The sequence below is a fragment of the Nannospalax galili genome, unplaced genomic scaffold, assembly GCF_000622305.1.
Source record: "Nannospalax galili isolate Female #2095 unplaced genomic scaffold, S.galili_v1.0 scaffold129, whole genome shotgun sequence".
NCBI classification, from domain to species: Eukaryota; Metazoa; Chordata; class Mammalia; order Rodentia; family Spalacidae; genus Nannospalax; species Nannospalax galili.
The window spans coordinates 397,249-418,107 of record NW_008360030.1 but is presented as its reverse complement, the minus strand read 5'-3'; the positions used below and the strand labels follow the sequence as shown (position 1 = coordinate 418,107).

At 42.1% G+C, this 20,859-nt stretch overlaps 1 protein-coding gene across 2 annotated transcripts; it reads left to right on the top strand.

Annotated features, from left to right (window-relative positions):
* The first annotated feature begins 742 nt into the window (after positions 1-742).
* Rgn (regucalcin) lies at positions 743-11,912 on the top strand. 2 transcript variants are annotated; one of them, XM_008824096.2, is made up of 7 exons: positions 743-848; positions 1,547-1,724; positions 4,129-4,311; positions 7,152-7,367; positions 9,313-9,444; positions 10,163-10,317; positions 11,393-11,912. In XM_008824096.2, the coding sequence occupies exons 2-7, from the start codon at positions 1,562-1,564 to the stop codon at positions 11,441-11,443; spliced, it is 900 nt and encodes a 299-aa protein (XP_008822318.1). In that variant the 5' UTR covers positions 743-848; positions 1,547-1,561; the 3' UTR covers positions 11,444-11,912. The 2 variants fall into 2 exon arrangements, with proteins under 2 accessions (XP_008822318.1, XP_029415020.1); XM_029559160.1 differs by having other exon boundaries at positions 10,163-10,320.
* Positions 11,913-20,859: the final 8,947 nt, after the last annotated feature.

The following is a 20,859-nucleotide window of genomic DNA, read 5'->3' as shown; positions in this document are numbered from 1 at the left end:
CTCTTAGTTCCAAGCAGCTAGACACCTGGGAGAAACAAAAAGGTACATGCAATTTCCAATAGCACTGTAACTGCCTACTCAGGGCAGACTTGGGCAGAGCCAGGCTCTTCAAAATTGCCTGCCTCTTCCAAGGTAGAATTCTTGACTGATCTTTTTTTAATAAGTTTCCTTTTTCTTCTACCAGTTTCCTGGTCACAATCTTTGGCCTAAAGTCCAAGCATAGAATGTTCTTTGCTTGTGGTTTTCAAGGCTCCCAGCCAAAATGGCCTTAGGCCCTCCTAGGAAGCAAGACACAACTAAGGGAGTATCAGTTCACTGGTGGAGCTGGGGGTGCAGTTCAGTGGCACTATGCTTTTGAGGCCCTGGGTTCAATCGTAAAAAAAGTACACTTACCAGAAAAAAACATCCTTTACCCCTGCTATTGTCTGAATTTGAAAAAGGATGATAGGTTTTTTTTGGGGGGGTGGGGGGATGGGGACAGTGCTGGAGCTTGACCAAGGATATATAGCACATGCTAGAAAGTGTTCTGCCACAGCCATGCACCCAGCCTCTAACTATTAATTTAATTCAGCATATAATCACTGGTGAATACATTTATAAAACTGGCTAGCCTCCAAGGGAATCAATAGCACCAATGGTGTTGGGGGGAGGGGTTTCAGCAGGAGATGACCTGAAGGTATACCAAGAGGGGCCACCAATAAGGGAGCTGCCCACCCCTTGACCTACTTTGGGGCCCAGGGTGCTGGCATAAAAGGTGGCCTTGCATGGTTTGAGTAGCAGGTTCACTGAGGTGTGGATGTTAGACTGTCACCTTTCTCTTTTAAAGATACCTTGGAAAACCGTCACAGGTAAGTTGACTGAAGATGTCCCATGTTATTTCCTATCAGCCCTTTCATCTTCCTCCTACACTTCTCCTCCTGTCGCTGCACACCTTGCTCTGATTCAGGGAACGTATGCCCACATTTCCAGTTCCAGTCTAACACTGGCATACCTCAGGGAGATTGCAGATTTGGTTCTAGACCACTGTGATAAAGTAAATTTCACAATAAAGCAAGGCACGGGTTTTTTTTTTTTGACTTTTCAATGCATATAAAAGTTACAGTTGCAGCGTGCACAAGTTTACTATGTGCAGCATTATCATGACTGAAAAAAAACCCCAAACATTATACATACCTTAATTTAAAAATACTTTATTGTGCTGAGCATGGTGGTGTGTTTTTGATCCCAGCACTTGCAGGGTAGAGGCAGGCAGATCTCTGTGAGACTGAGGCCAGCCTGGTCTACATAAAAAGTTCCAGGCCAGCTGGGGCTAAATAAAAGACAACAAACTTTATTATTGTTTGAGTTGTTGGAAACCTGGTGCCAATAGACTTGCTCAGTGCAAGATTGCCATTAACTTTCAATTGGTGACAGCTGCAGTATCTGCATAGCGCCATAAAAGGAGGTATGTTTGCAGTCTGTGCTGGGATTTCTACTAGGGTCTTAAACCAGATATGCTGAATTTGCTCCATGCAATTCCTTTCATTTGTTCTATTACCTTCGATAGGTTTCTCCTGTGACAATGTCTTCCATCAAGATTGAGTGCGTTTTGCGAGAGAACTGTAGGTGTGGGGAGTCTCCAGTATGGGAGGAAGCGACCAACTCTCTGCTCTTCGTAGATATCCCTGCAAAGAAGGTTTGCCGGTGGGATCTGCTCAGCAAGCAAGTGCAACGAGTGGCTGTGGGTAAGGATGAGGGCTGGGCTCCTTCCTTTGCCATTAGCCATCTTTTGCCAGGAGAGGGGGCCCATCACCCAGTTTGTCATTGCCCTGGGACCTTCTTGTTAAACCATACAGAAAATGCCTTAAAACCCTTTGGGTTGTCATGTTTTCTGTGTCCATGATTTGTGATACCTGTCCTTCCATTCGGACCCAGTTGGAAATGATGGATCTATAAGTATTTAGCCTCTTCCATCAAGCTCAGTGCTCCCAGTTTTGTTTTCTTTCTTGTGATGGTGCAAGTGGACCCCTAGTCCTCAGGCATGCTAGGTAAGTGCTTTATCACTTAGCTACACATCCAATCCCCTAGTTTTGTTTTGATGCTGACATACTTTCCTGAACACCTTCAGATAATAGCATGAAAACCTGAAGATTCCATCTACCTTGGGTTAGACCAAGACTTTAATTTGCATAATAATAATAGTGTATTAGTTCTTCATTTAAAAATGTTTTTAAGGCTTCAAATGCATCAGCCAGGACTGTGTTTGTTCCCTGCACAAATGTGAGATTCCTGACAGGATTATAAGGGATTTCAGCGTGAGCTTTGTGGTTCCTAGACAGAAGTTTCTATGGCCGAAAGCAATGGGCTGATGTGATTATCAGTAGACAAGTTTCTGTTTTCATTACTGGATTCCTGGGAAGAGATATCAGGAATTTCCAAGGCTACTGGAATTTCTGGTGTCTTTACCCATGAATCCAATTGAATGCAAGCCTTTTTTCTGGTGCTAGGGATTGAACCCAGGGCCTGTGTTTGTCACAAGCTCTATCCCCAGACTGAGTAGCTTTCTTTTTTAGACACTTTTATTTTTACTTGTTTTACGTGAGCGCGCACGCACGTGTCATGGAGCACATGTGGAAGTCAAGGAAAACTTGAAATATTCGGTTCTCTCTTTTTTTTTTTTTTTCACCATGTATGGAACTTAGAGGCCAGCTTGTAAGTGTCTTTCCTCCTACCATGTGAGTTCTATGGATGGAACGCAGGTAATCAGGCTTGCTGGCAAGAGCCTTTACTCATTGAGACATCTCACAGGCCCTAGCTTTGTTTAGAAGGCAGGGACTTGCTATGAGGCTGGCCTGGAAGTCAAAATCTCCCTGCCTCTCAAGTGCTGGCATTACAGATGTGCACCACCATACCCGGCTGGGACCAGCTTTTAAATTTACCTAGCAATATAAATGCAGCTGGAGGCAAAACCAACTCTGCCCCTGCCTTCCCTGATCCTTTCTTCCCAGCATGAACAAAAGGCCTACGCCTAATCTGCAAAGCCTTCTAAACCATGCAAAGGGCTTGTGATGTTAGCAGTAGCTTGGAAAGTTAACAGGAAGAGTCTATGGCCATGGTTGAGATCCTTGTTGAGGGTATGGCCCTTCTAAGAGGGTTTTGCATATTCCCAGGCCCCTTAAGGACTTGAATCAACTTCTGAACCAGGCTTTGTATTAAAAAGCACCCACCACTTAGCACTGATGTGGTGCTTAGGAAATGTTTTCAAACAAGTTCTGATAGGTATTTATGACTGCTCACTGTGGTAATCTATCTCTCCACTTAAACATTCTTACACATGGAAGAATATATTTTTAATTTTTTAAAAAAATTTATGTGTATGAGTGTATTGTCTGCATGTTTGTAAATGTACCTGTGTTGTGCAATGCCCTTGGATGTCAGAACAGAGTGTCAGATCCCCTGGAACTGAAGTTACAAATGATTGTTAGCTGCCATGTGAGTGCTGGGAAGGGATCCTGGGTCCTCTGCAAGAGCAACCAGTGTTCTTAACCACTGAGCCAACTCTCCAGCCCTATACATGGAAGAATAGTAAACCCTGAAAACCTAAACTCTAAAAATACAAAATAGAATAATATAGTAAAGAGATAATAATAAAGAGATTGTGTCTCATTGCATGCACAATTCTGGTTTTTGTTTTTTTTTTTGGTCTTTTTGAGACAGGGTCTCCGTGTAGCCCCAGCTGACCTGAACTCACTGTGTAGACCAGGCTGGCCTTGACCCCACAGAGATCCACCTCCTGCCTCCTGAGTGCTGGGACTAAAGGCATGTGCCACCACACCTGGCACAATTCTATCTTTTTAAAAGCATACTTACTTTCAAAAATATTTGAGAAACAACTTGTAATTAAATATGGTAAAAATAAAGCCCTTAAAAAGAAAAGATATCAACCAGGCATGGCAGCACATGCCTATAATCACAGCATTCAAAAGGCAGAGCCAAGAAGCCACCCTTGACTGTGTAGCCAGACACTGTCTCAATACAAACAAAATTACATGGCCCCTTCCTAAGAGATACCAGGTGACACAATGGACTCTGTGCTGCTGGGCCAAAAGACCACTTACCGCCTTCTAACTATTATCTTTGCCTCTGCAGAGGCCCCAGTTAGTTCAGTGGCTCTTCGCCAGTCTGGAGGTTATGTTGCCACCATTGGAACCAAGTTCTGTGCTTTGAACTGGGAAAATCAATCAGTAGTTGTCCTGGCCACAGTGGATAAAGATAAGAAAAACAATCGATTCAATGATGGGAAGGTGGATCCGGCTGGGCGATACTTTGCTGGTATGATTTCTTTCTCTTTTTTCTTTTCTTCTTTTTTTTTTTCCTGTGTTTGAGTCTTGGGGAGGGGGAGTTGCTGCAGCTGGAATGCAACAATGCTGAACAAGTGTTCTTCACTCCTAGCCCCTGTAAACTAGCTGGCTGGCCTGGAACTCACTAGGTAGACCAGGTTGGCCTCGATCTGCCTGCCTCTGTCTCCCAAGTGCTAGGATTAAAGGCATGCACCACCATGCCGGGCAACAATGGTATATATATATATGTCTTTTTGAGACAAGGTCTCCCTATAGTCCTACCTGGCTTGGAACTCATAGAGATTCACCTGCCTCTGTCTCCCAAGTGCTGGGATTAAAGGTATGTGCCACCATGCGTGGCGAAAAAAATGGCATATTCTTACATGAATACAGTACAGTCATCAACTTATAGAAATTTAACATTGATTCAATTTTACCTGATATACTGTCTCTATTCCTGTTACGTCAGTTGATCAAATAATGCCCTTTATGGACTTTTCCCCTCTAGTAGAGGAACCAGTCTGGATCACATAGTGCACTTACTTTCCTTGTCTTTTCATCTTCTTAATGTGGAACATTTCTGTGACCTTTTTTTTATGACATTGCCATTTTTAAAGAATACAGTCCCACCCAACTCCCCCCTTTAATAATAGAGCATTCTTCATTTTATGGTTGCCTGATGTTTCCTTGTGATTAGTTTGATGTTAGGCATTTGTGGCCAGAATACTGTGTAGGTGATGTTCTGTCCTTCCCAGCGTTTCCAATCTGGAGGTACACAATGCCCCTCTGCCCCTCATTGGTGATGAATTTTGATTCCCCAGTTAAAGTCCTGTCGCATTCCTCTGCTGCAAGGTAACTGGTGTTTTATCTTGTTTTGTTTTGTTGTTTTGAGAAAAAGTTTCACTATGAAACCCAGGATGCCCTCAAAATTGCTATGCAACCCAGGCTGGCCTTGAACTTGCCATCCTCCTGCCTCTACCTCCCAAATGCTGGGATTACAGTCATGTAGTCATGTACCACGACACCTGACTACACATAACTTTAAAAGAATTTTAACTGTAGTTTAAAATTAGCTAATGCATTTCACACTTATTTTTCATTTACCTCCCATAACAATGACCCTGTAAGTTATCCAGAGTTGATTCAGCTTCTCTCTTTTTTTATTCCCCAACACTGCCCCTTCATGTTTTTGGTCATGCCCCACTTACTATCCCTGTGAAAGGCAGGTAAGATCTGGCCCCATCCTGCTGGACCATTTATAAACACAGATATCATTCAAGATAGGTTAAAAGATTAAAGTTGTGAGTCCATTAAGAGTCCTTCTGCCTGTAATCTCTGCAAGATAAATGAGTTATGAAGCTGATCTTGGTGGTATACAACTGTAATCCTAGCATTCAGGAAGCTGAGGGGGAAATATTGAAAGCTTAAGGCCAGCCTTGGCTACATAGCGCAACCTCCTTAGAAGGAGGAAAGAGAAGACTATCCCTTTTGGTGTGATCTTCCATCTCTTCCTGTGAGGGTGCTAGTGTGGAACAATGCTCATAAAGCAAACCCAACTGCTCCAAAGCAGAAAACTGCTGATTGACCATCCTCCCCAGGGAAGGAGCATCTACTCTGTCTTGTTCACTATTCGGACTTGCTGCTCCTATTTGCAGTCTGTTTTCCTCTTCTTTCAGATGGAACATGACGTGAGGCTTCCAGTTTCCATGATAGTCAGAGTCTGCTCTGTCCTCTGAAGTTATGTGATACTCAAGTCCACCCAAGTTCTCAAGTTCACTTGAGAAGAACACATCAGTTAAGACTTGGTTGATGCTTTCAGTTCTTCTTTACCTTTGCTGACTTTCTATCTACTTATCTCTATCATTGGTAGAAGGATGTTGATAGTCCTCAATATAAACCAATATTTTTTACCTCTTCTTTCAGTTATGACAAATTTTGCTTTATGTATATTGAAGCTCTGTTATTAACCATATATGCATTTAGAATTACTATGTATTCTTAATTAATCAACAATTTTCAATATGTAACTTCCCTCTTTGCCCCCAAATATCTACCATATGTAATGTGACATTTTCATTTCATTGCCTTCAAGCATTTTGATTTAGAGAACGGCCACATGTTTCAAGATGCTATTAAGTATACTTCTCAGTCAGCTGGGAGCAGAGGAATTCTACCAATTAGCTCCACTCCAAAAATCTTTGGGATACTCATTACAATCTGATCTATGTGGTACAGGCTGAGGATGAGCCTAAGAGATCATGAACAGCTTTAGGGGGTTATGCTTCTATGTACCTCAGGATGACCTCAAACTCCTGATCTTCCTCCCTTCTTCAGTCTTCAGAGTGCTAGGATTATGTCACCACACTTGACTTATACCATGTGTTTTGTCCAGGTTTTATACTTGTGCTCAGTAGGAGAAAATGAGTTTAGAACATGTTTCACCCCTTCTTATTTGAAACCTAACCTCTAAATTGTGTGTGTGTGTGTGTGTGTGTGTGTGTGTGTGTGTGTGTGTAATGTTTGAGACAGGGGATTGTTATGTAGCTCAAGTTGATCTCAGAGTTAGTATCTTCTAGTCCCATGCTCTATAGTGCTTGGATTATAGGTGTGTACCACCACAATGAGCCTCAGGGTAGTTTCTATTTGCATTATTTGAAAATTCTTGAGGAATCAATACAAATTTATTTTAAAGATATAAAAGCCAAATTGAGATTCTATAATAATCTCCTTGACTTAAATACTGCAAATGACCCCTGGTAAGAAAGGATGGGGTCGTGTGGTGTGTGGGGTGAGATGCTGTGAGGTTGAGCTAATGTTCTTTGGTTCCCACAGGCACCATGGCTGAGGAAACTGCCCCAGCAGTTCTTGAATGGCACCAAGGGTCCTTGTACTCCCTCTTTCCTGATCACCATGTAAAGAAATACTTTGACCAAGTGGATATCTCCAATGGTTTGGATTGGTCCCTAGACCACAAAATTTTCTACTACATTGACAGCCTGTCCTACTCCGTGGATGCCTTTGACTATGACCTGCAAACAGGACAGATCTGTATGAACATCTTTATTATTTTTTCACAGTACTGTTCACATTATTTTCTTATGTTCATGACTGGTAATGGACCTCTCCTTTAGTCTGTGTTAAAATGTCTTTATCTGTCAAATAGAGAACTTTCCAGTATAATGATGAGTACGTAGATTTGACTAAGCTTCCAGTCAAACAATGGCTCTCAACGCGTGTGAAATCTGGTATTTGGGACTGGGGATTTAACTAGTCTAATATAGATAGGCCTTTAATCTTTCTTTCTTTCCATCACCAGAAAGGGCCTCACTGGAAAATAGATTCCACCCTCCCAGAAGGTGCCTAGAGGCACATAACATACAACAGAATGTGATAAAAGAGAAAAAGAGGTTTTCGGTTCCTGTTTCTTATTTGTACTTTAGTTAACCATAGGCAAGTATTCAGAGGCAAACAAATAACCTTTGAAACTGGAAAAATTAAAGTACTTACAGGTTGGTTCAATTCCATCAATGTGCTATAAATGAGCCACAGTTGGAAACTGTGAGAGAAGAAATTATTTAGAAGAACTTAGAAGGGAGACCTTGAAACTGTTTGATGAAAGGTGCCAGACCAAAAGAGCAAAACCAATCATAAAAATGACTTGAAAAAAAATCACAAGACTCTCCATGTAGATTTAATCAGAGGCAAAATATTCTAGTACAGATGTTATGCTTTGAAATATGTAGTACTCTTCTTTTTCTATGACTGTTCTTACCCAATTTCCTTACACATGGTTTTAACATTTTTCTATTATACCTCAATGTGATTGCTGTAATGACCTGAATTTTGTAGCTGATTGCTTTTCTGTCTTGTTTTTTGAGGTGCTGGGGATCGAACCCAGCTCATATGTGCTAAACATGCACTCTACCACTGAGGTACACCCCCCAGCCCTCTACCTTTTGATGTTCATTTTGTGTATATTGTTAATTCTCTTTTAACTAGCCAGTAGGTTTGAGAATTCCCCTTCTTTCAGAAATGAGCTCTTCCAATATTTATTTTTGATTTTGTAGCATTTACTCAGTCAAAAAAGAATGCATGTCTCTCCAGATTTTGTTCATGTGGCACCATTAAGTTACCTTATAAATCTTAGGCTTGGTCAAAGTAGGCATTTCCGTAATTAAGATAGTGAAGGTCTAAGCACAGACTCAAGAATATCTGAGATAGGTCTGTAGACCTTCAGTTCAGGTCAGCCTCAAAGAGCTACCTATTGACACTTTATTAAGAATTCTGGCCAGGCTTGAAGGCACATACCTTTAATCCCAGCTCTCAGGAAGCAGAGGCATGTGGATCTATGTGAACTGGAGGCCAGCCTGGTCTACATAGCAAGTTCCAGGCCAGCTGGGGCTACAGAGAAACACTGTCTCAAAACAAAACAGAATAAAATGACACAACTGTAATCCCAAGGCTTTGAAGTCTGAGGCAGGAGGATTACCAGGACTGTGAGGACAGCTTGAGCTATACACATTCTAGGCTGGCCTTGGATATAAAATGAGTCCTTGTCAAAAAAAAAAAGGAGAGGAAAGGAAAAGAAAGGAAAGGAAGATGATGAAGGAAGGAAGGAAGGAAGGAAGGAAGGAAGGAAGGAAGGAAGGAAGGAAGGAAGGAAGGAAGGCACAACAAATAAAGAATTCTGCTTTCTGGGATTCAGTGGGAGACCATTTGTCTAGCATGCATGAGGCTCTAGATTCTATCCCTAGTATTGAAAAACAAAGGTTTTTTTCTCTTCCTCTGAAATCCTAGACAGCTATGTATGTCTAAAAACAAAAGGGAGTGAATCCATCTCAAATCATGTGGTAAAAAATCCTTTGTTTATATGCCAGGCACTGGACAAGTGTAAGTGGCCAGTATTTATAATCAGTTAGAGAGCTCACTGTCCAATTGTCAGCATTGTGTGGCCCATTGTTTTGTTGTGTTTCGATTTTGTTTTTAACCACAGCCAACCGCAGAAGTGTTTACAAGCTGGAGAAAGATGAACAAATCCCAGATGGAATGTGCATTGATGCTGAGGGAAAGCTTTGGGTGGCCTGTTACAATGGAGGAAGAGTGATTCGCCTAGATCCTGAAACAGGTAAGCCCACGGCAAAATCTCCACCCAGTCTAGAAAACTTTTACCAGTGATAGTGACCATTACTGGCTAGCGGCATATTCAGTGGTCTTAATTGGACGATTTTAGAAATAAAGGCAAAAGATAGCCCCAAATTCACTATAAATTTCACTATAAAAACTTTTCCCATGGAAGCAAGTCTCTCTGTCCAAAATAAATTGTCACTGAAAGCAGATTAAATGCAAGGATGGGAACCAGATGGTATGATGGCACATGTCTCTGATCCCAGCACTCAGGACACTAAAGCAGAAAGATGTTGAGTTTGTGGCAGCCTGGGGTACATAGTACCAGACCATAACAGGGTTCTGAGTGAAACCTATACCAACCCTCTCCAAAGGATGTATTCTTACCTCCACAATCTCTTAGAACTTCATTATCCACAAAAGGTTCAGAAGTATTGTTTAAGTTTGAAATTGCCAGAACTGAACTTCAAATAAAATATTTGGTCACCAGGGCTGGTTAAAAGCACTGGCTGCTCTTGCAGAGAACCTGGGTTCAGTTCTCAGCACCCACATGGCAGCTAACAACTGTCTGTAACTCCAGTTCCAGGGGCTCCGACACCCTCTTCTGATATCTGTGGGCATTGCATGAAGCAGGTGCGCTTGCATACATGTAGGCAAAACACTCATACACATAAAATAAAAATAATAAATAAAATATTTTTTAAAATTTGGTGACCTAGGGAAAAAACTCCAAACTGTGAAATTGCCTGTTGATAAAACAACTTCATGCTGCTTCGGAGGGAAGGATTACTCTGAAATGTATGTGACCTGTGCCAGAGACGGGATGGACCCTGATGGCCTATTGAGGCAACCTGAAGCTGGTGGAATTTTCAAGGTGGTATGGCCATTTTTTTTGTGGGGGGGGATATGGAGGGTCCTCTGTTAAGCAACTGATCTGTGCTTTTGCATACTTCCCAAACCTAATTCCACTTAGCACATTAAGCTAATCACACTAGACTTAATTGTTCAGGTTTTATAGAATGTTATGTAAGTCCAGGATGATGTGTCTGGCCTACATTTTTACAGTATTTTAAAATATTTTTATGCTTCAGCCGGGTGTGGTGGTGCTCGCCTTTAATCCCAGCACTTGGGAGGCAGAGGCAGATGGATCTCTGTGAGTTTGAGGCCAGCCTGGTCTCCATAGTGAATCCAGGACAGCTGGGGCTACAGGGAGACCCTGTCTCAAAAAGACCAAAAAATACATATTTTTATGCTTCAACAGTATTTGTTGAACTATTTCAAATTAGTAGAATAAGCTTGGAAAACCAGAGTTTGCAACGTGTTTTAAGATCACTTAATAGTTTTGCTGTCATAAAACTATTTTCAGGTTTTTAACATTTTTCTGTGACAGCACAAATTGTTAAAAATCATAGACATTTTGAGTTTGAAAACAAATGTAAAAACACCAGGCATGGTAGTAAACTCCATGATGCATGAAGATTATGAGTTTGAAACCAGCCTACACTGTATAGTACAACACTTTCTAAAAAAAATGTAGAAACATAGAAACTCCTTTCGTAGCAAATGAGAAAATGATAGAAATAAATTCAGTTTTAAGTCCATGTAAGCACTTGCTAGGAGGACTGTAATCTATGAAAACTGGTTGAGCTATAAATAGCTAGCCAGTTATTTTTCATGATAGGAAATAAAATAGGGTTTATTACAGGTAGCTAGACATATTATTATAAATTATAACTAGGCGTTTGCTTGCCTAGTTGCTTTTGTGACAAAATCTCACTCTATAGCCCAGGCTGGCCTCAAACTCATAGCAGTCTCCTGCCTCAGCCTCCCAAGTGCTGGAATTACTAGTTACCACTGTCATGCCTGGCTTCATAACAATGGTCTTAAGGAATATTAATGAATTGCCTTTCATCAGAGTTTCTCTCTTTTTTTTTTCTTTTTTTAAACAGATAACTGGTCTTGGGGTCAAAGGAATTGCCCCCTACCCCTATGCAGGATGAGTCACAGATCTTTCCTGACAGAGGAAGAAGCTTTGAAGACAACTAGGAAATCTGGGGCTGAAATCAATGAAATTTCAAGCTAGCTTTAAAAATGAGGCATTAATATTATAGCAGGGTTAAGTTTTAATTTTCAATTTGGAGGAGATATTTGGGAATGGGTCCAGGACATGGTGTATTAATAAAGCACATGTTTGAACAGTGAGCTACATCCCCAGCACCCTTAATTTACAATTTTAATGTAGAGCACTTTTCACAGGAGATGACAGGTAGTTTTAATAACACACACTAAGGCCTTCTGTAAATCCTATAGAAATTCAAAGAGTAGTTGAACTGTCAAACAACCTATTGATCCTTTGTAAATTGCTCAGAGACGTTGAAATGGGAGCATGTCTAATCTTCATTCTGCATTCCATACTTACTATACCCAAAGCTTCAAAAAATGAATACACAGAAATTTGTGGATGGTTTATTATAATTGCGTGTTATTTTACAAGCTAAAATATTGCCAGAGGATGGGATTCAAACACTCTGGCAAAATCCATGGTTCTAACTGCCACCTACTGGACATAAAAAGGAATACATTATGTTGGAAAAAAAAATTTTTAATTTTTTTACATTTACTTATTTGTGTGTGTGTGTGTGTGTGTGTGTGTGTGTGTGTGTGTGTGTGTGTACGAGTGCTCAAGGGAGGTCAGAGGACAACTATGGGAAGTTGGTTCTCCTTGCCCTATGTGGGTTCCAGGGATCAAACTCAGTTTGCCACACTTGGTCCCAAGCACCCTTACACCATCTCACTGGCCTTTTTGAGACATGTTTCCCAGGCTGGATTTGAACTTGCTATGTAGCTTAGGTTGACCTTTAACTCTTGATTCTCCTGCGTGTCTCCACTTCCCAAGTGCTAGGATTATAGATGTGTGCCATCATGCCTGGTTTGGAAATAATTTTAAAGTAATATTATTGAGTTATAATTGGCCTGAACATATTTAAAGTATAAAATTTAACAAAATTATCATATATACATATTCATGATACCAACACCATAGACAAAATAATGAATCTGTCTACTATTCTCAAAACTTTCCTTATAATCCTTCCCCTCTGCCCTTCAGCATGCTTGTGCCCCATCCCCAGGAAATTACTGATCTACTTTCTGTTCATAGAAATCCACCTCAAAGTTAGGTAGTGCCAAGCTGCAGTTCCAGCTCAGTGGTGAAGGGCTTGCCTAGCATGCACAAAGCTCTGGATTCAATCCCTGGCAGCACAAACATATATAAAGTAGATAGTGTGATTTCTCCAACTATGTTCTGTTTGGTTTTGGGTTTTTGTTTTGTTTTCTGTTCATTTGTTGAGACCGAGTGTCACTCTGTCACCCAAGCTGGGCTTGAACTCATGATAATCCTCCTGCCTCAGCCTCCTGACTACTGGGACTATAGATACCACCACCAGCTTCCAAATTCAGAATATTTTCAGTTATCTTAATTTGGTCTTCAGTAATATTTAATTTTATTAGGGTTCTTTTTGGTGTTGGGAATTGAATTTAGGCACACACTAAACATATGTTCTATTAATAAAGTGCACATCAGTCCATTTATAAATTCATAAATCACTTAAGTGCTACAATATCAACTGCTACAATATCAACTGGAATTCCTTTAAAAGTTATGGAACAGCCGGGCCTGGTGGCGCACGCCTTTAATCCCAGCACTTGGGAGGCAGAGGCAGGCGGATCTTTGTGAGTTCGAGGCCAGCCTGGTCTACATAGTGAGTTCCAGGACAGCTGGGGCTAAGGGGAGCCCCTTCCTCGAAAAGAAAAAAAAAAAAAAAAAAGTTATGGAACAATTTGAGTGAACTGGTACCTGTATTAGCCACTTTTTTTTATTGCTGTGACAAAATATAAAAAGCCACTTAAGGAAGGGCTTATCTTGGTCAAAGTTAGTTGAGTACAGTTCATCCTGGCAAGGAAGGCATGGTGGTTTGAGCAACTCTTGGTTGTTGAAGTAGGAGTGCAAGGCATATTGCGACTGCATTCTGGGTCCCCAGTCCATGGAAGGCACCACCTACATTCAGGGTGGGTCTTGCCACTTAAGTTAAACATCTGGAAGCATCCTCACTAACACTCCCAGAGGCATGTTTCCCAGGTCATTCTAAATTCTGTCAGGAAGACCTAAACTTCCCAGCATTCTTACTCTTTTGTGTCTTCAGACCTGTTCTCACTAATTATTCAATTTTTTATTAGTGGTTTGAGCACATAGATCATGTACATGTCTGGAAAAGTTTGTATACAATTTGGACCCAGGGCTGGTTTTTTTTTTTTTTTTGGTCTTTTTGATACAGGGTCTCCCTGTAGCCCCAGCTATCCTGGAACTCATTATGTAGACCAGGCTGGCCTTGAACTCACAGAGAGCCGCCTGCCTCTGCCTCCCAAGTGCTGGGATTGAAGGCGTGCACCACCATGCCCAGGGCTGTTTTAAGTCAAGGTCTAGCTATATTGCCCAGGTTTGTCTGTCTCAACACTTAAGTGTTCCTCCTGCTTCAGCCTCCTTGGTAGCTGAGACTACAGGCCTGTGACCAGGCTCAGCTAGTATTTTCATTTTCATTTATGTGTGTGTTCTGCCTGCACATATGCAAGTGCACCGATGGCATGCAATGCTTTCATAAGCCTGAAGAGGGTGTTAAATCCCCTGGAACTGGAGCTAAAGACCGTTGTTAGCCACCATGTGGGTGCTGGAAACTGAACCCAGGTCCTTTTCAAGAGCAGCCGGTGTTGGGTTCTAAATATTTTTAATTTCCTAGATTTTGTCTTTGTCGCATGGATTAGAGTATGTTGGATAATTTCCAAATGCTTGGAGGGTTTATTATTATCATTTCTGGTACTGATTTCAGGTTTAATTCTATTATGAACAGAAAACTTTTCATGATTTCAATTCTTTGAAATTTATTGAAGTTGGATTTTGAACCAAGCTAGAGCCTATCTTCCTGATCTTTAAGCACTTGAGAAAAATGTCTGCTTGTTTGGAATGGAATGTTCTATAAATGTGCATTAGATTTAGGAAGTTGGTGGTGGTATTTGGTTCTTTGTGTCTGTGTTCATGTGGGTGTGCACATATGCATGTGAATGTCCATGCATATGCATGTGGAAGTTGAAGGTCGACATCAAGTGTCTTCCTTGGCCACTCTCTACTTCATTCTTTGACACAGGTTGTCTCACTGAAGCTGGAGCTCCATTTGGCTAGACTCTAGACTGCTCAGTGAGCTCCGGGAAACTGCCTGTCTCTGCGCTCCCCAGCACTGGGATTACAGAGGCATGCTGTCACACCCAACTTTTACATGGATGCCAGGGAATCCAAACTTGAGTCCTCGTGCTTGGGGGGGGGGGGCAGGCACTTTATCAACTGAGCCATCTCTGCAGGCTCCTGTTCTTTCTGAGATTCTATCTACTAGTTCTATTAGCTTGGGGGAAAAACAGACAATGACAGCTATAATCTTTTTCAATTATTTCTCTACTTGATATGATAGTTTTGGGGTTGTATGTTTTAGAATGCTGTCATTAGGTACATACACTTTCAAATTGTATATTTTCTTGATGAATTGACCCTTTTTAAATATTTGCACCTCTTTTTATCCTGGGTAAATTTTTTTGCTCTAAAGTTCAATTTTCCCAGTTTTCTTTTTGTTCATATTTATATAATTTGTCACATTTATTCAGCCTCTTTTCTGTGCATGTGTGTGGTACTATAGATAGAATCCAGAGCCTTGTGTACCCTAGCAAGTCCTCTATCATTAAGGCACACCTCCAGCTCTCCACCTTCTTCATTTAAAAGTAGATTTATTTAACATTTAAAATTTTCTTTATATGTATGAGTGTATTGCCTGCATGTGTGTAAGTGTACCCATGTCATGCAGTGCTTGTAGAGATCAGAAGAGGACGTCATATTCCCCTGGAACTGGAGTTATGGACAGTTGTCAGCCACCGTGTGGGTGCTGGGAATCAGACCCAGGTCCTCTGCAAGAGCAGCCAGTGCTCATAGCCACTGAGTCACCTCTCTAGCCCCTTATTTAACTTTTTAAAAAGATATTTATAGCTGGGCATGGTGGCGCACGCCTTTAATCCCAGCACTTGGGAGGCAGAGGCAGGCAGATCTCTGAGTTCAAGGCCAGCCTGGTCTACATAGTGAGTTCCAGGACAGCTGGGGCTACAGGGAGACCCTGTCTCAAAAAAGACCAAAAAAAATATATTTATGTGTATGAATGGTTTGCCTTCATGTATATTATGCGCACTGTGTCCATGGTGTGTCTGTGGAGGTCAGAAGAGGGCACCAGATCCTTGTAACTGAAATTACAGGTGGTTTTGAGCTGCCATGTGGATGACAGGAACTGAACCCAGATCCTCTGGAAGAGCAGCAGTGTTCTTAACCCCTGAGACATCTCTCCAGTCCCACGATGTATTCATTTTTTATGTGTATGAATGTTTGCTATTCTGTGCACAATGTATATCCTGGTGCCCATGAAATCCAGAAGGGGGTGTCAGATCACTGGAACTGGAGTTATAGATGGTTGTAAGCCACCATGTGGGTCCTCTGCAAGAGCAGCAAGTGCTGTTAACCACTGAACCGTCTCTCCAGCCCCTTAACATTAGAAAAAAGCAGGAAAAGTTTATTTTGGACTATAGTTTGAGGGTACAGTTCATTTGTACAGGGTACAATCTCCACTTCACGGTGGCGAAGTCAAGGAAACAGGAGCTTGAGGCATGTAGTTACACTACATCTGCAATCAGGAGCAGAGAGAGATGAATCCACCCTCTTACTTTTTAAAAAAATATTATTTTAATTTTTATGTGTATTGTCTGCATGCATGTAAGTACACCTGTGTCGTACAATGCCCGTGGAGGGCAGAAGACAAAATTTAATTCTCCTGTAAATGGAGTTATGGATGGTTGTCAGCCACCATGTGGGTGCTGGGAATTGAACATGGGTCCTCTGCAGGAGCAATCAGTGCTCTTAACCGCTGAACCGCTTCTCCAGCTCGTATACCCTTTTACTTTTAAGCTGCTCAGATTATATTTGAAGTGGATTTCTTCTTTTAGCATATGGTTGATTATTCATTTCATCCTTCTAAGAATCTCTGTATTTTAATTGATATGTGTAGACATTTTTCACTTGGTACAATTATTGATACATTTGGATTTAGGTCTGCCATTTTATCATTTACTTTCTTTTCCTGTTTATTGTTTGTGTTTCCCCTTTCTTGCCTTCTTTTGGATATTTTTAAACATTTTCTTGAATCTTGATTTTAACTGTATCTACTTGTATAATTTTTAGATATTTATCATTTTTAATCATGTGTATGTGCATCATGTGGCTGCACATGCCCACAGAGGCCGGAGCTTGACTTACAGGCAGTTTTGATCCACCTGACATGGGTGCTAGGAATCGAACTCTGGTCCTTAGCAAGAGCAGTATGTGCTCTAGTAACTGCTGAGCCATCTCACTAGCCCCTACTTATATAATTTTGTAATGATAGTTTTATGGATTTTAAAATAGAGAGTTAATACTTGTTTTTCATAAAGGGTTTTCTATATAAGCTAGGTTGGCCTCAAACTCAAAAGCCTCCAGCTTCAGTCTCCCAAGTGCTGTGATTATATATTCTACCACACGTGACTTCAAATAATGCCTTTTTTTTGCAGCTCTGTGAATGAAAACCAGGGCTTTGAGCATGCTAGGCAAATGTTCTGCCATTGAGCTACACCCTCCAGCACCATACTTTCTATTTTAAATTTACCTTGAGAATTTTCACAATTGCTCATTCATTTTTACAATAGCTGCTATAAAGTGTTCGTCAGATAATTCTAACATCTGCATGATCTCATCTTGGCATGTGTCCCCACTTGAACTGGGCATTTTGTTGTTTTGTATACTGAGTAATTTTGGATTGTTTCCCAGGCATTTTGAATATTACATTATGAGACTCTGGATCTTGTTAAAATCCTATGAAGAATGTTGATGTGTCTGTTTCAACAGGCAATCTACAGTTAGGTTCCAGCCAAAAGTTCAATGCTGTCTCCTGTGGATGTTTCAGTGTCGATTCAGTTTTCATAACATTTGCAGTGTTGTTCAGAAGTCCCATGTACACGCCACCCAGTGGTTAGTCTGGGACTTGGACGGAAGTGCAGCATTAGCTCAGTTCTCAGGTTTGATATGTTAATCAGGATCCAGTCCAGTACTTGCAGGTCTGGAGCTAGAAAAAGAAGTTCCATAAATTTGTTTATCAATGCCTGGGCCCAAACCCAACCAACAAAGGCCTTCTCATTGGGGCTTTCAAGGAAACAGGGTGGATTTTAAGCCCAGACTTGCCTCCTCCTATTCCTTCCCCATCCCTACCCTCTCATCTCTCCCTCTCCTTACTCCCCCTCCACCTCCCTACTTCTGCCTCCTCTCTAATGCCTCCCCCTCCCTAAACCCTTCCCCTCTCTACTCCCCCTCCTCCACCTTACTGCCTCCTCCTCTCTGTTCCCTCCCCCTCCCTACTATTTCCCCCTCCCTACTCCCTCCCTCTCCCTCTTCCCTCCTCTTTCTCTAGTGCCTCCCCCTCCCTACTGCCTCCCCATCCCCTCTCCTCCTCCCTTCCCCCCCCCCTCTCCCCCTCCCCCCCCCTTTCTCTAGTCCCTCCCCCCCCCTACCGCCCCCCCCTCCCCCTCCCTCCCCCCTTCCCCCCCCCACTCCCTCACCTCCTCCTTACTCTTCATCCCTCTCCACATACTCCTTCCCCCTCCATACTCCCTACCCCTCTTTTCTCTCTCACCGCTACTGCCTTCCCCTCCCTACTCCCTCTCCCTCCTACTCCTACTCTTGTCCACATTATTATCCTGTCTCTACTTGGATTTTCATATTCTCATTTCTCAATCAAGGGAATTCAGAGAGCAGCAAGGTTGGCACGGAAAGGTCCTCAGGACTCCAGGGAGGGCACAGAGTACTATATTATAAACCTCAAGAGATCGGGGATGATCTAAGAAGCATGAAATAGGAAACCTTTCCCCAGTATAATTGGCTAGCCTCCCAAACTAGTCACTGCTCATTTCCCCATCAAGGTGAGTCAGAGAGTAGTGTAATGGATGAGGAGTCCTAGGGGCCATGGTGGAATATTCTAAGAGCTCTGAGGAGCAGACCTCAAGGAAAAGCCCCCAGTGGACCTCTGCTGTGCTCTTCAGGACCCTAGACCTGGAAACCTAGTCTAGTGGGGCACAGACTCTAGCCCCTTTCCCCAGCAGTGGAAACCTGCTCCTATGACAAGCAGTAAACCCTCTGCACTATCTGAGTCTCTTCTGGTCATTTGCTGCTCTAGTTTCCTTTCAGTTGCTGATAAAACACTGACAAAAAGCAACTTGGGGAAGGGAAGGGTTTCATCTTAGGCTTGCAGGTTACAGACCATCATTGAGGGAAGTCGGGACAGGAACTTGCATGCAGACCTGCTTGCAATTCCATGCAGCATCACCTCCAAACTCACAGCCAAGGCCGTACAGCAGAAACTGAAGGAACACTGCTTGCTGGCTGGCTGGCAGCTCAAGCTCTCTTCTATAGCACAGGACCACATGCTCAGGGAATGGTACCATTCACAGTGGGCTGGGCACTCTTCTATCAATCAACAATCGAAGAAACCTTGCAAGGACATGCCCACAGCCAATCTGATTTGGGAAATCCTTCAGCTGAGATTGCCTTCTCAGGTGATTCTAGGCTGTATCAAGTTGACAGTAAAGCTAACTAGAACTCTTCCCTAAATGGTTACCTGGTCAATCAGATTGTGTTTGTGTGTGTTGATATAGCTTTAGATGTTGTTCTTCAGGCGCCATCCACATTTGAAGTAGGATAGGCTGGCTAGTCAGTAGTCAGTGAAGACCAAGGACCTGCCTGTCTCTGCCTCGGCATTGCTGGGATTATAAGCACTCTACCACACCGGGCCTTTTGTTTGTTTTTTTGTTGTTGTTGAGGCATGGGATCCCTGTGGCCCCCATAGGCCTGAACCTCAATATGTAGACCAGGCTGGGCTTGATCTCACAGAGATCTGCCTGCTTCTGCTTCCCAAGTGCTGGTATTAAAGTCATGAGCCACCATGCCCTGCCCACACTAGGCTTTTTTTTAATGTGCATTCTGGAATTGAACTCAGGTCCTATTGCTTGCAAGGCAAGCACTTTACCACCGAATCATCTCCTCAGCCCCTTAACTGGACTTCTAAAGATGAGATCTGGTTGACAGTGAATCAAGATCTCTGGTTAACCTGTGAATTCAGACTTAAGGTCAAGAACCCAAATCACATCTTGTCAAACCACAAAGATGATGTGATCAATCTGACTTGCCAAAAAGCAATCTGCCAACGTTCCTTGCACATTTTTGACTAGGCATATCAAAAATGAAAGGCCCTGACTACTCTTTAAAAGATGTTATCCACACAAAAACTGCTCATGATGGCCACAGTCGAGCAGGACCTTTGACTTATTTTCACATAGATGGAACTGATAAAAGAAAGGAGCCAGGGGCTTCTCCCAAGCCCATGTGACCCCTGAAGAACAGATCCTCAAATGACCTTAAGAGTAAAAATAAATTGGTTTATCTGGGCCAACTGTATGGTCTTAAACACCCAAAAGGAAAGTATAACCAAAGATTAAAGGGATCAATATAATTCTTTAAGAGTCCATGTGTATAGCTAAAAGCTACATAAAAAGAAACAATGCCAGACAGGAGATACCTTCCTTTGAGTTGTTGGCCAGGTTGGCCCAAGAGACTCCCAGACAGTAACCCAGCATAGAACAGCAGACCCCAATCTTAGCTTCTGCCCCTCCTTCAGCCACCTCTGCCGCCATGCCTCCCCACCATGATGAACTCTCGCTCCTTTGGAACCGTAAGCTAAATAAACTCTTCCTTTTATAAGTTCCCTTGGTCACAGTGTTTCTATCACAGCAACAGAAAAGTAACTAATACACCTCCCAAATCTGTGTACACAGTTGAAGAGAATGACCTCACCCTATGAAGGAGGATTGTTCTTCAGACAAAGGTATATAAGTAGATGTGCTCCCCTTCTGGAACCTCAAAACAAGTCCTGAAAGTTCATAATGGGGTGGACCTCATTTAATCACACAAGGACTATAACAAAAAAGGAGTTATCTCCCCAAATAAGATAGCATTCTGTCAGCAGACTGCCTTCATACTCAAACTATGGTGTCAATTCTTAGGTCTTTGGCTGGCTGGCCCACATAATTATGTGAGCCAATTCTGTTAAAACTTTATTTTATAGGGAAGTAGCTCAGTGGTAGAGCACTTGCCTAGTATGCATGAGGCTCTGGGTTCCAACATAATCACTAAAAAACAAGCAAACAAAATCATTTCCCTATAGACATAGATATAAATAGTCATGTATAGACAGATGTA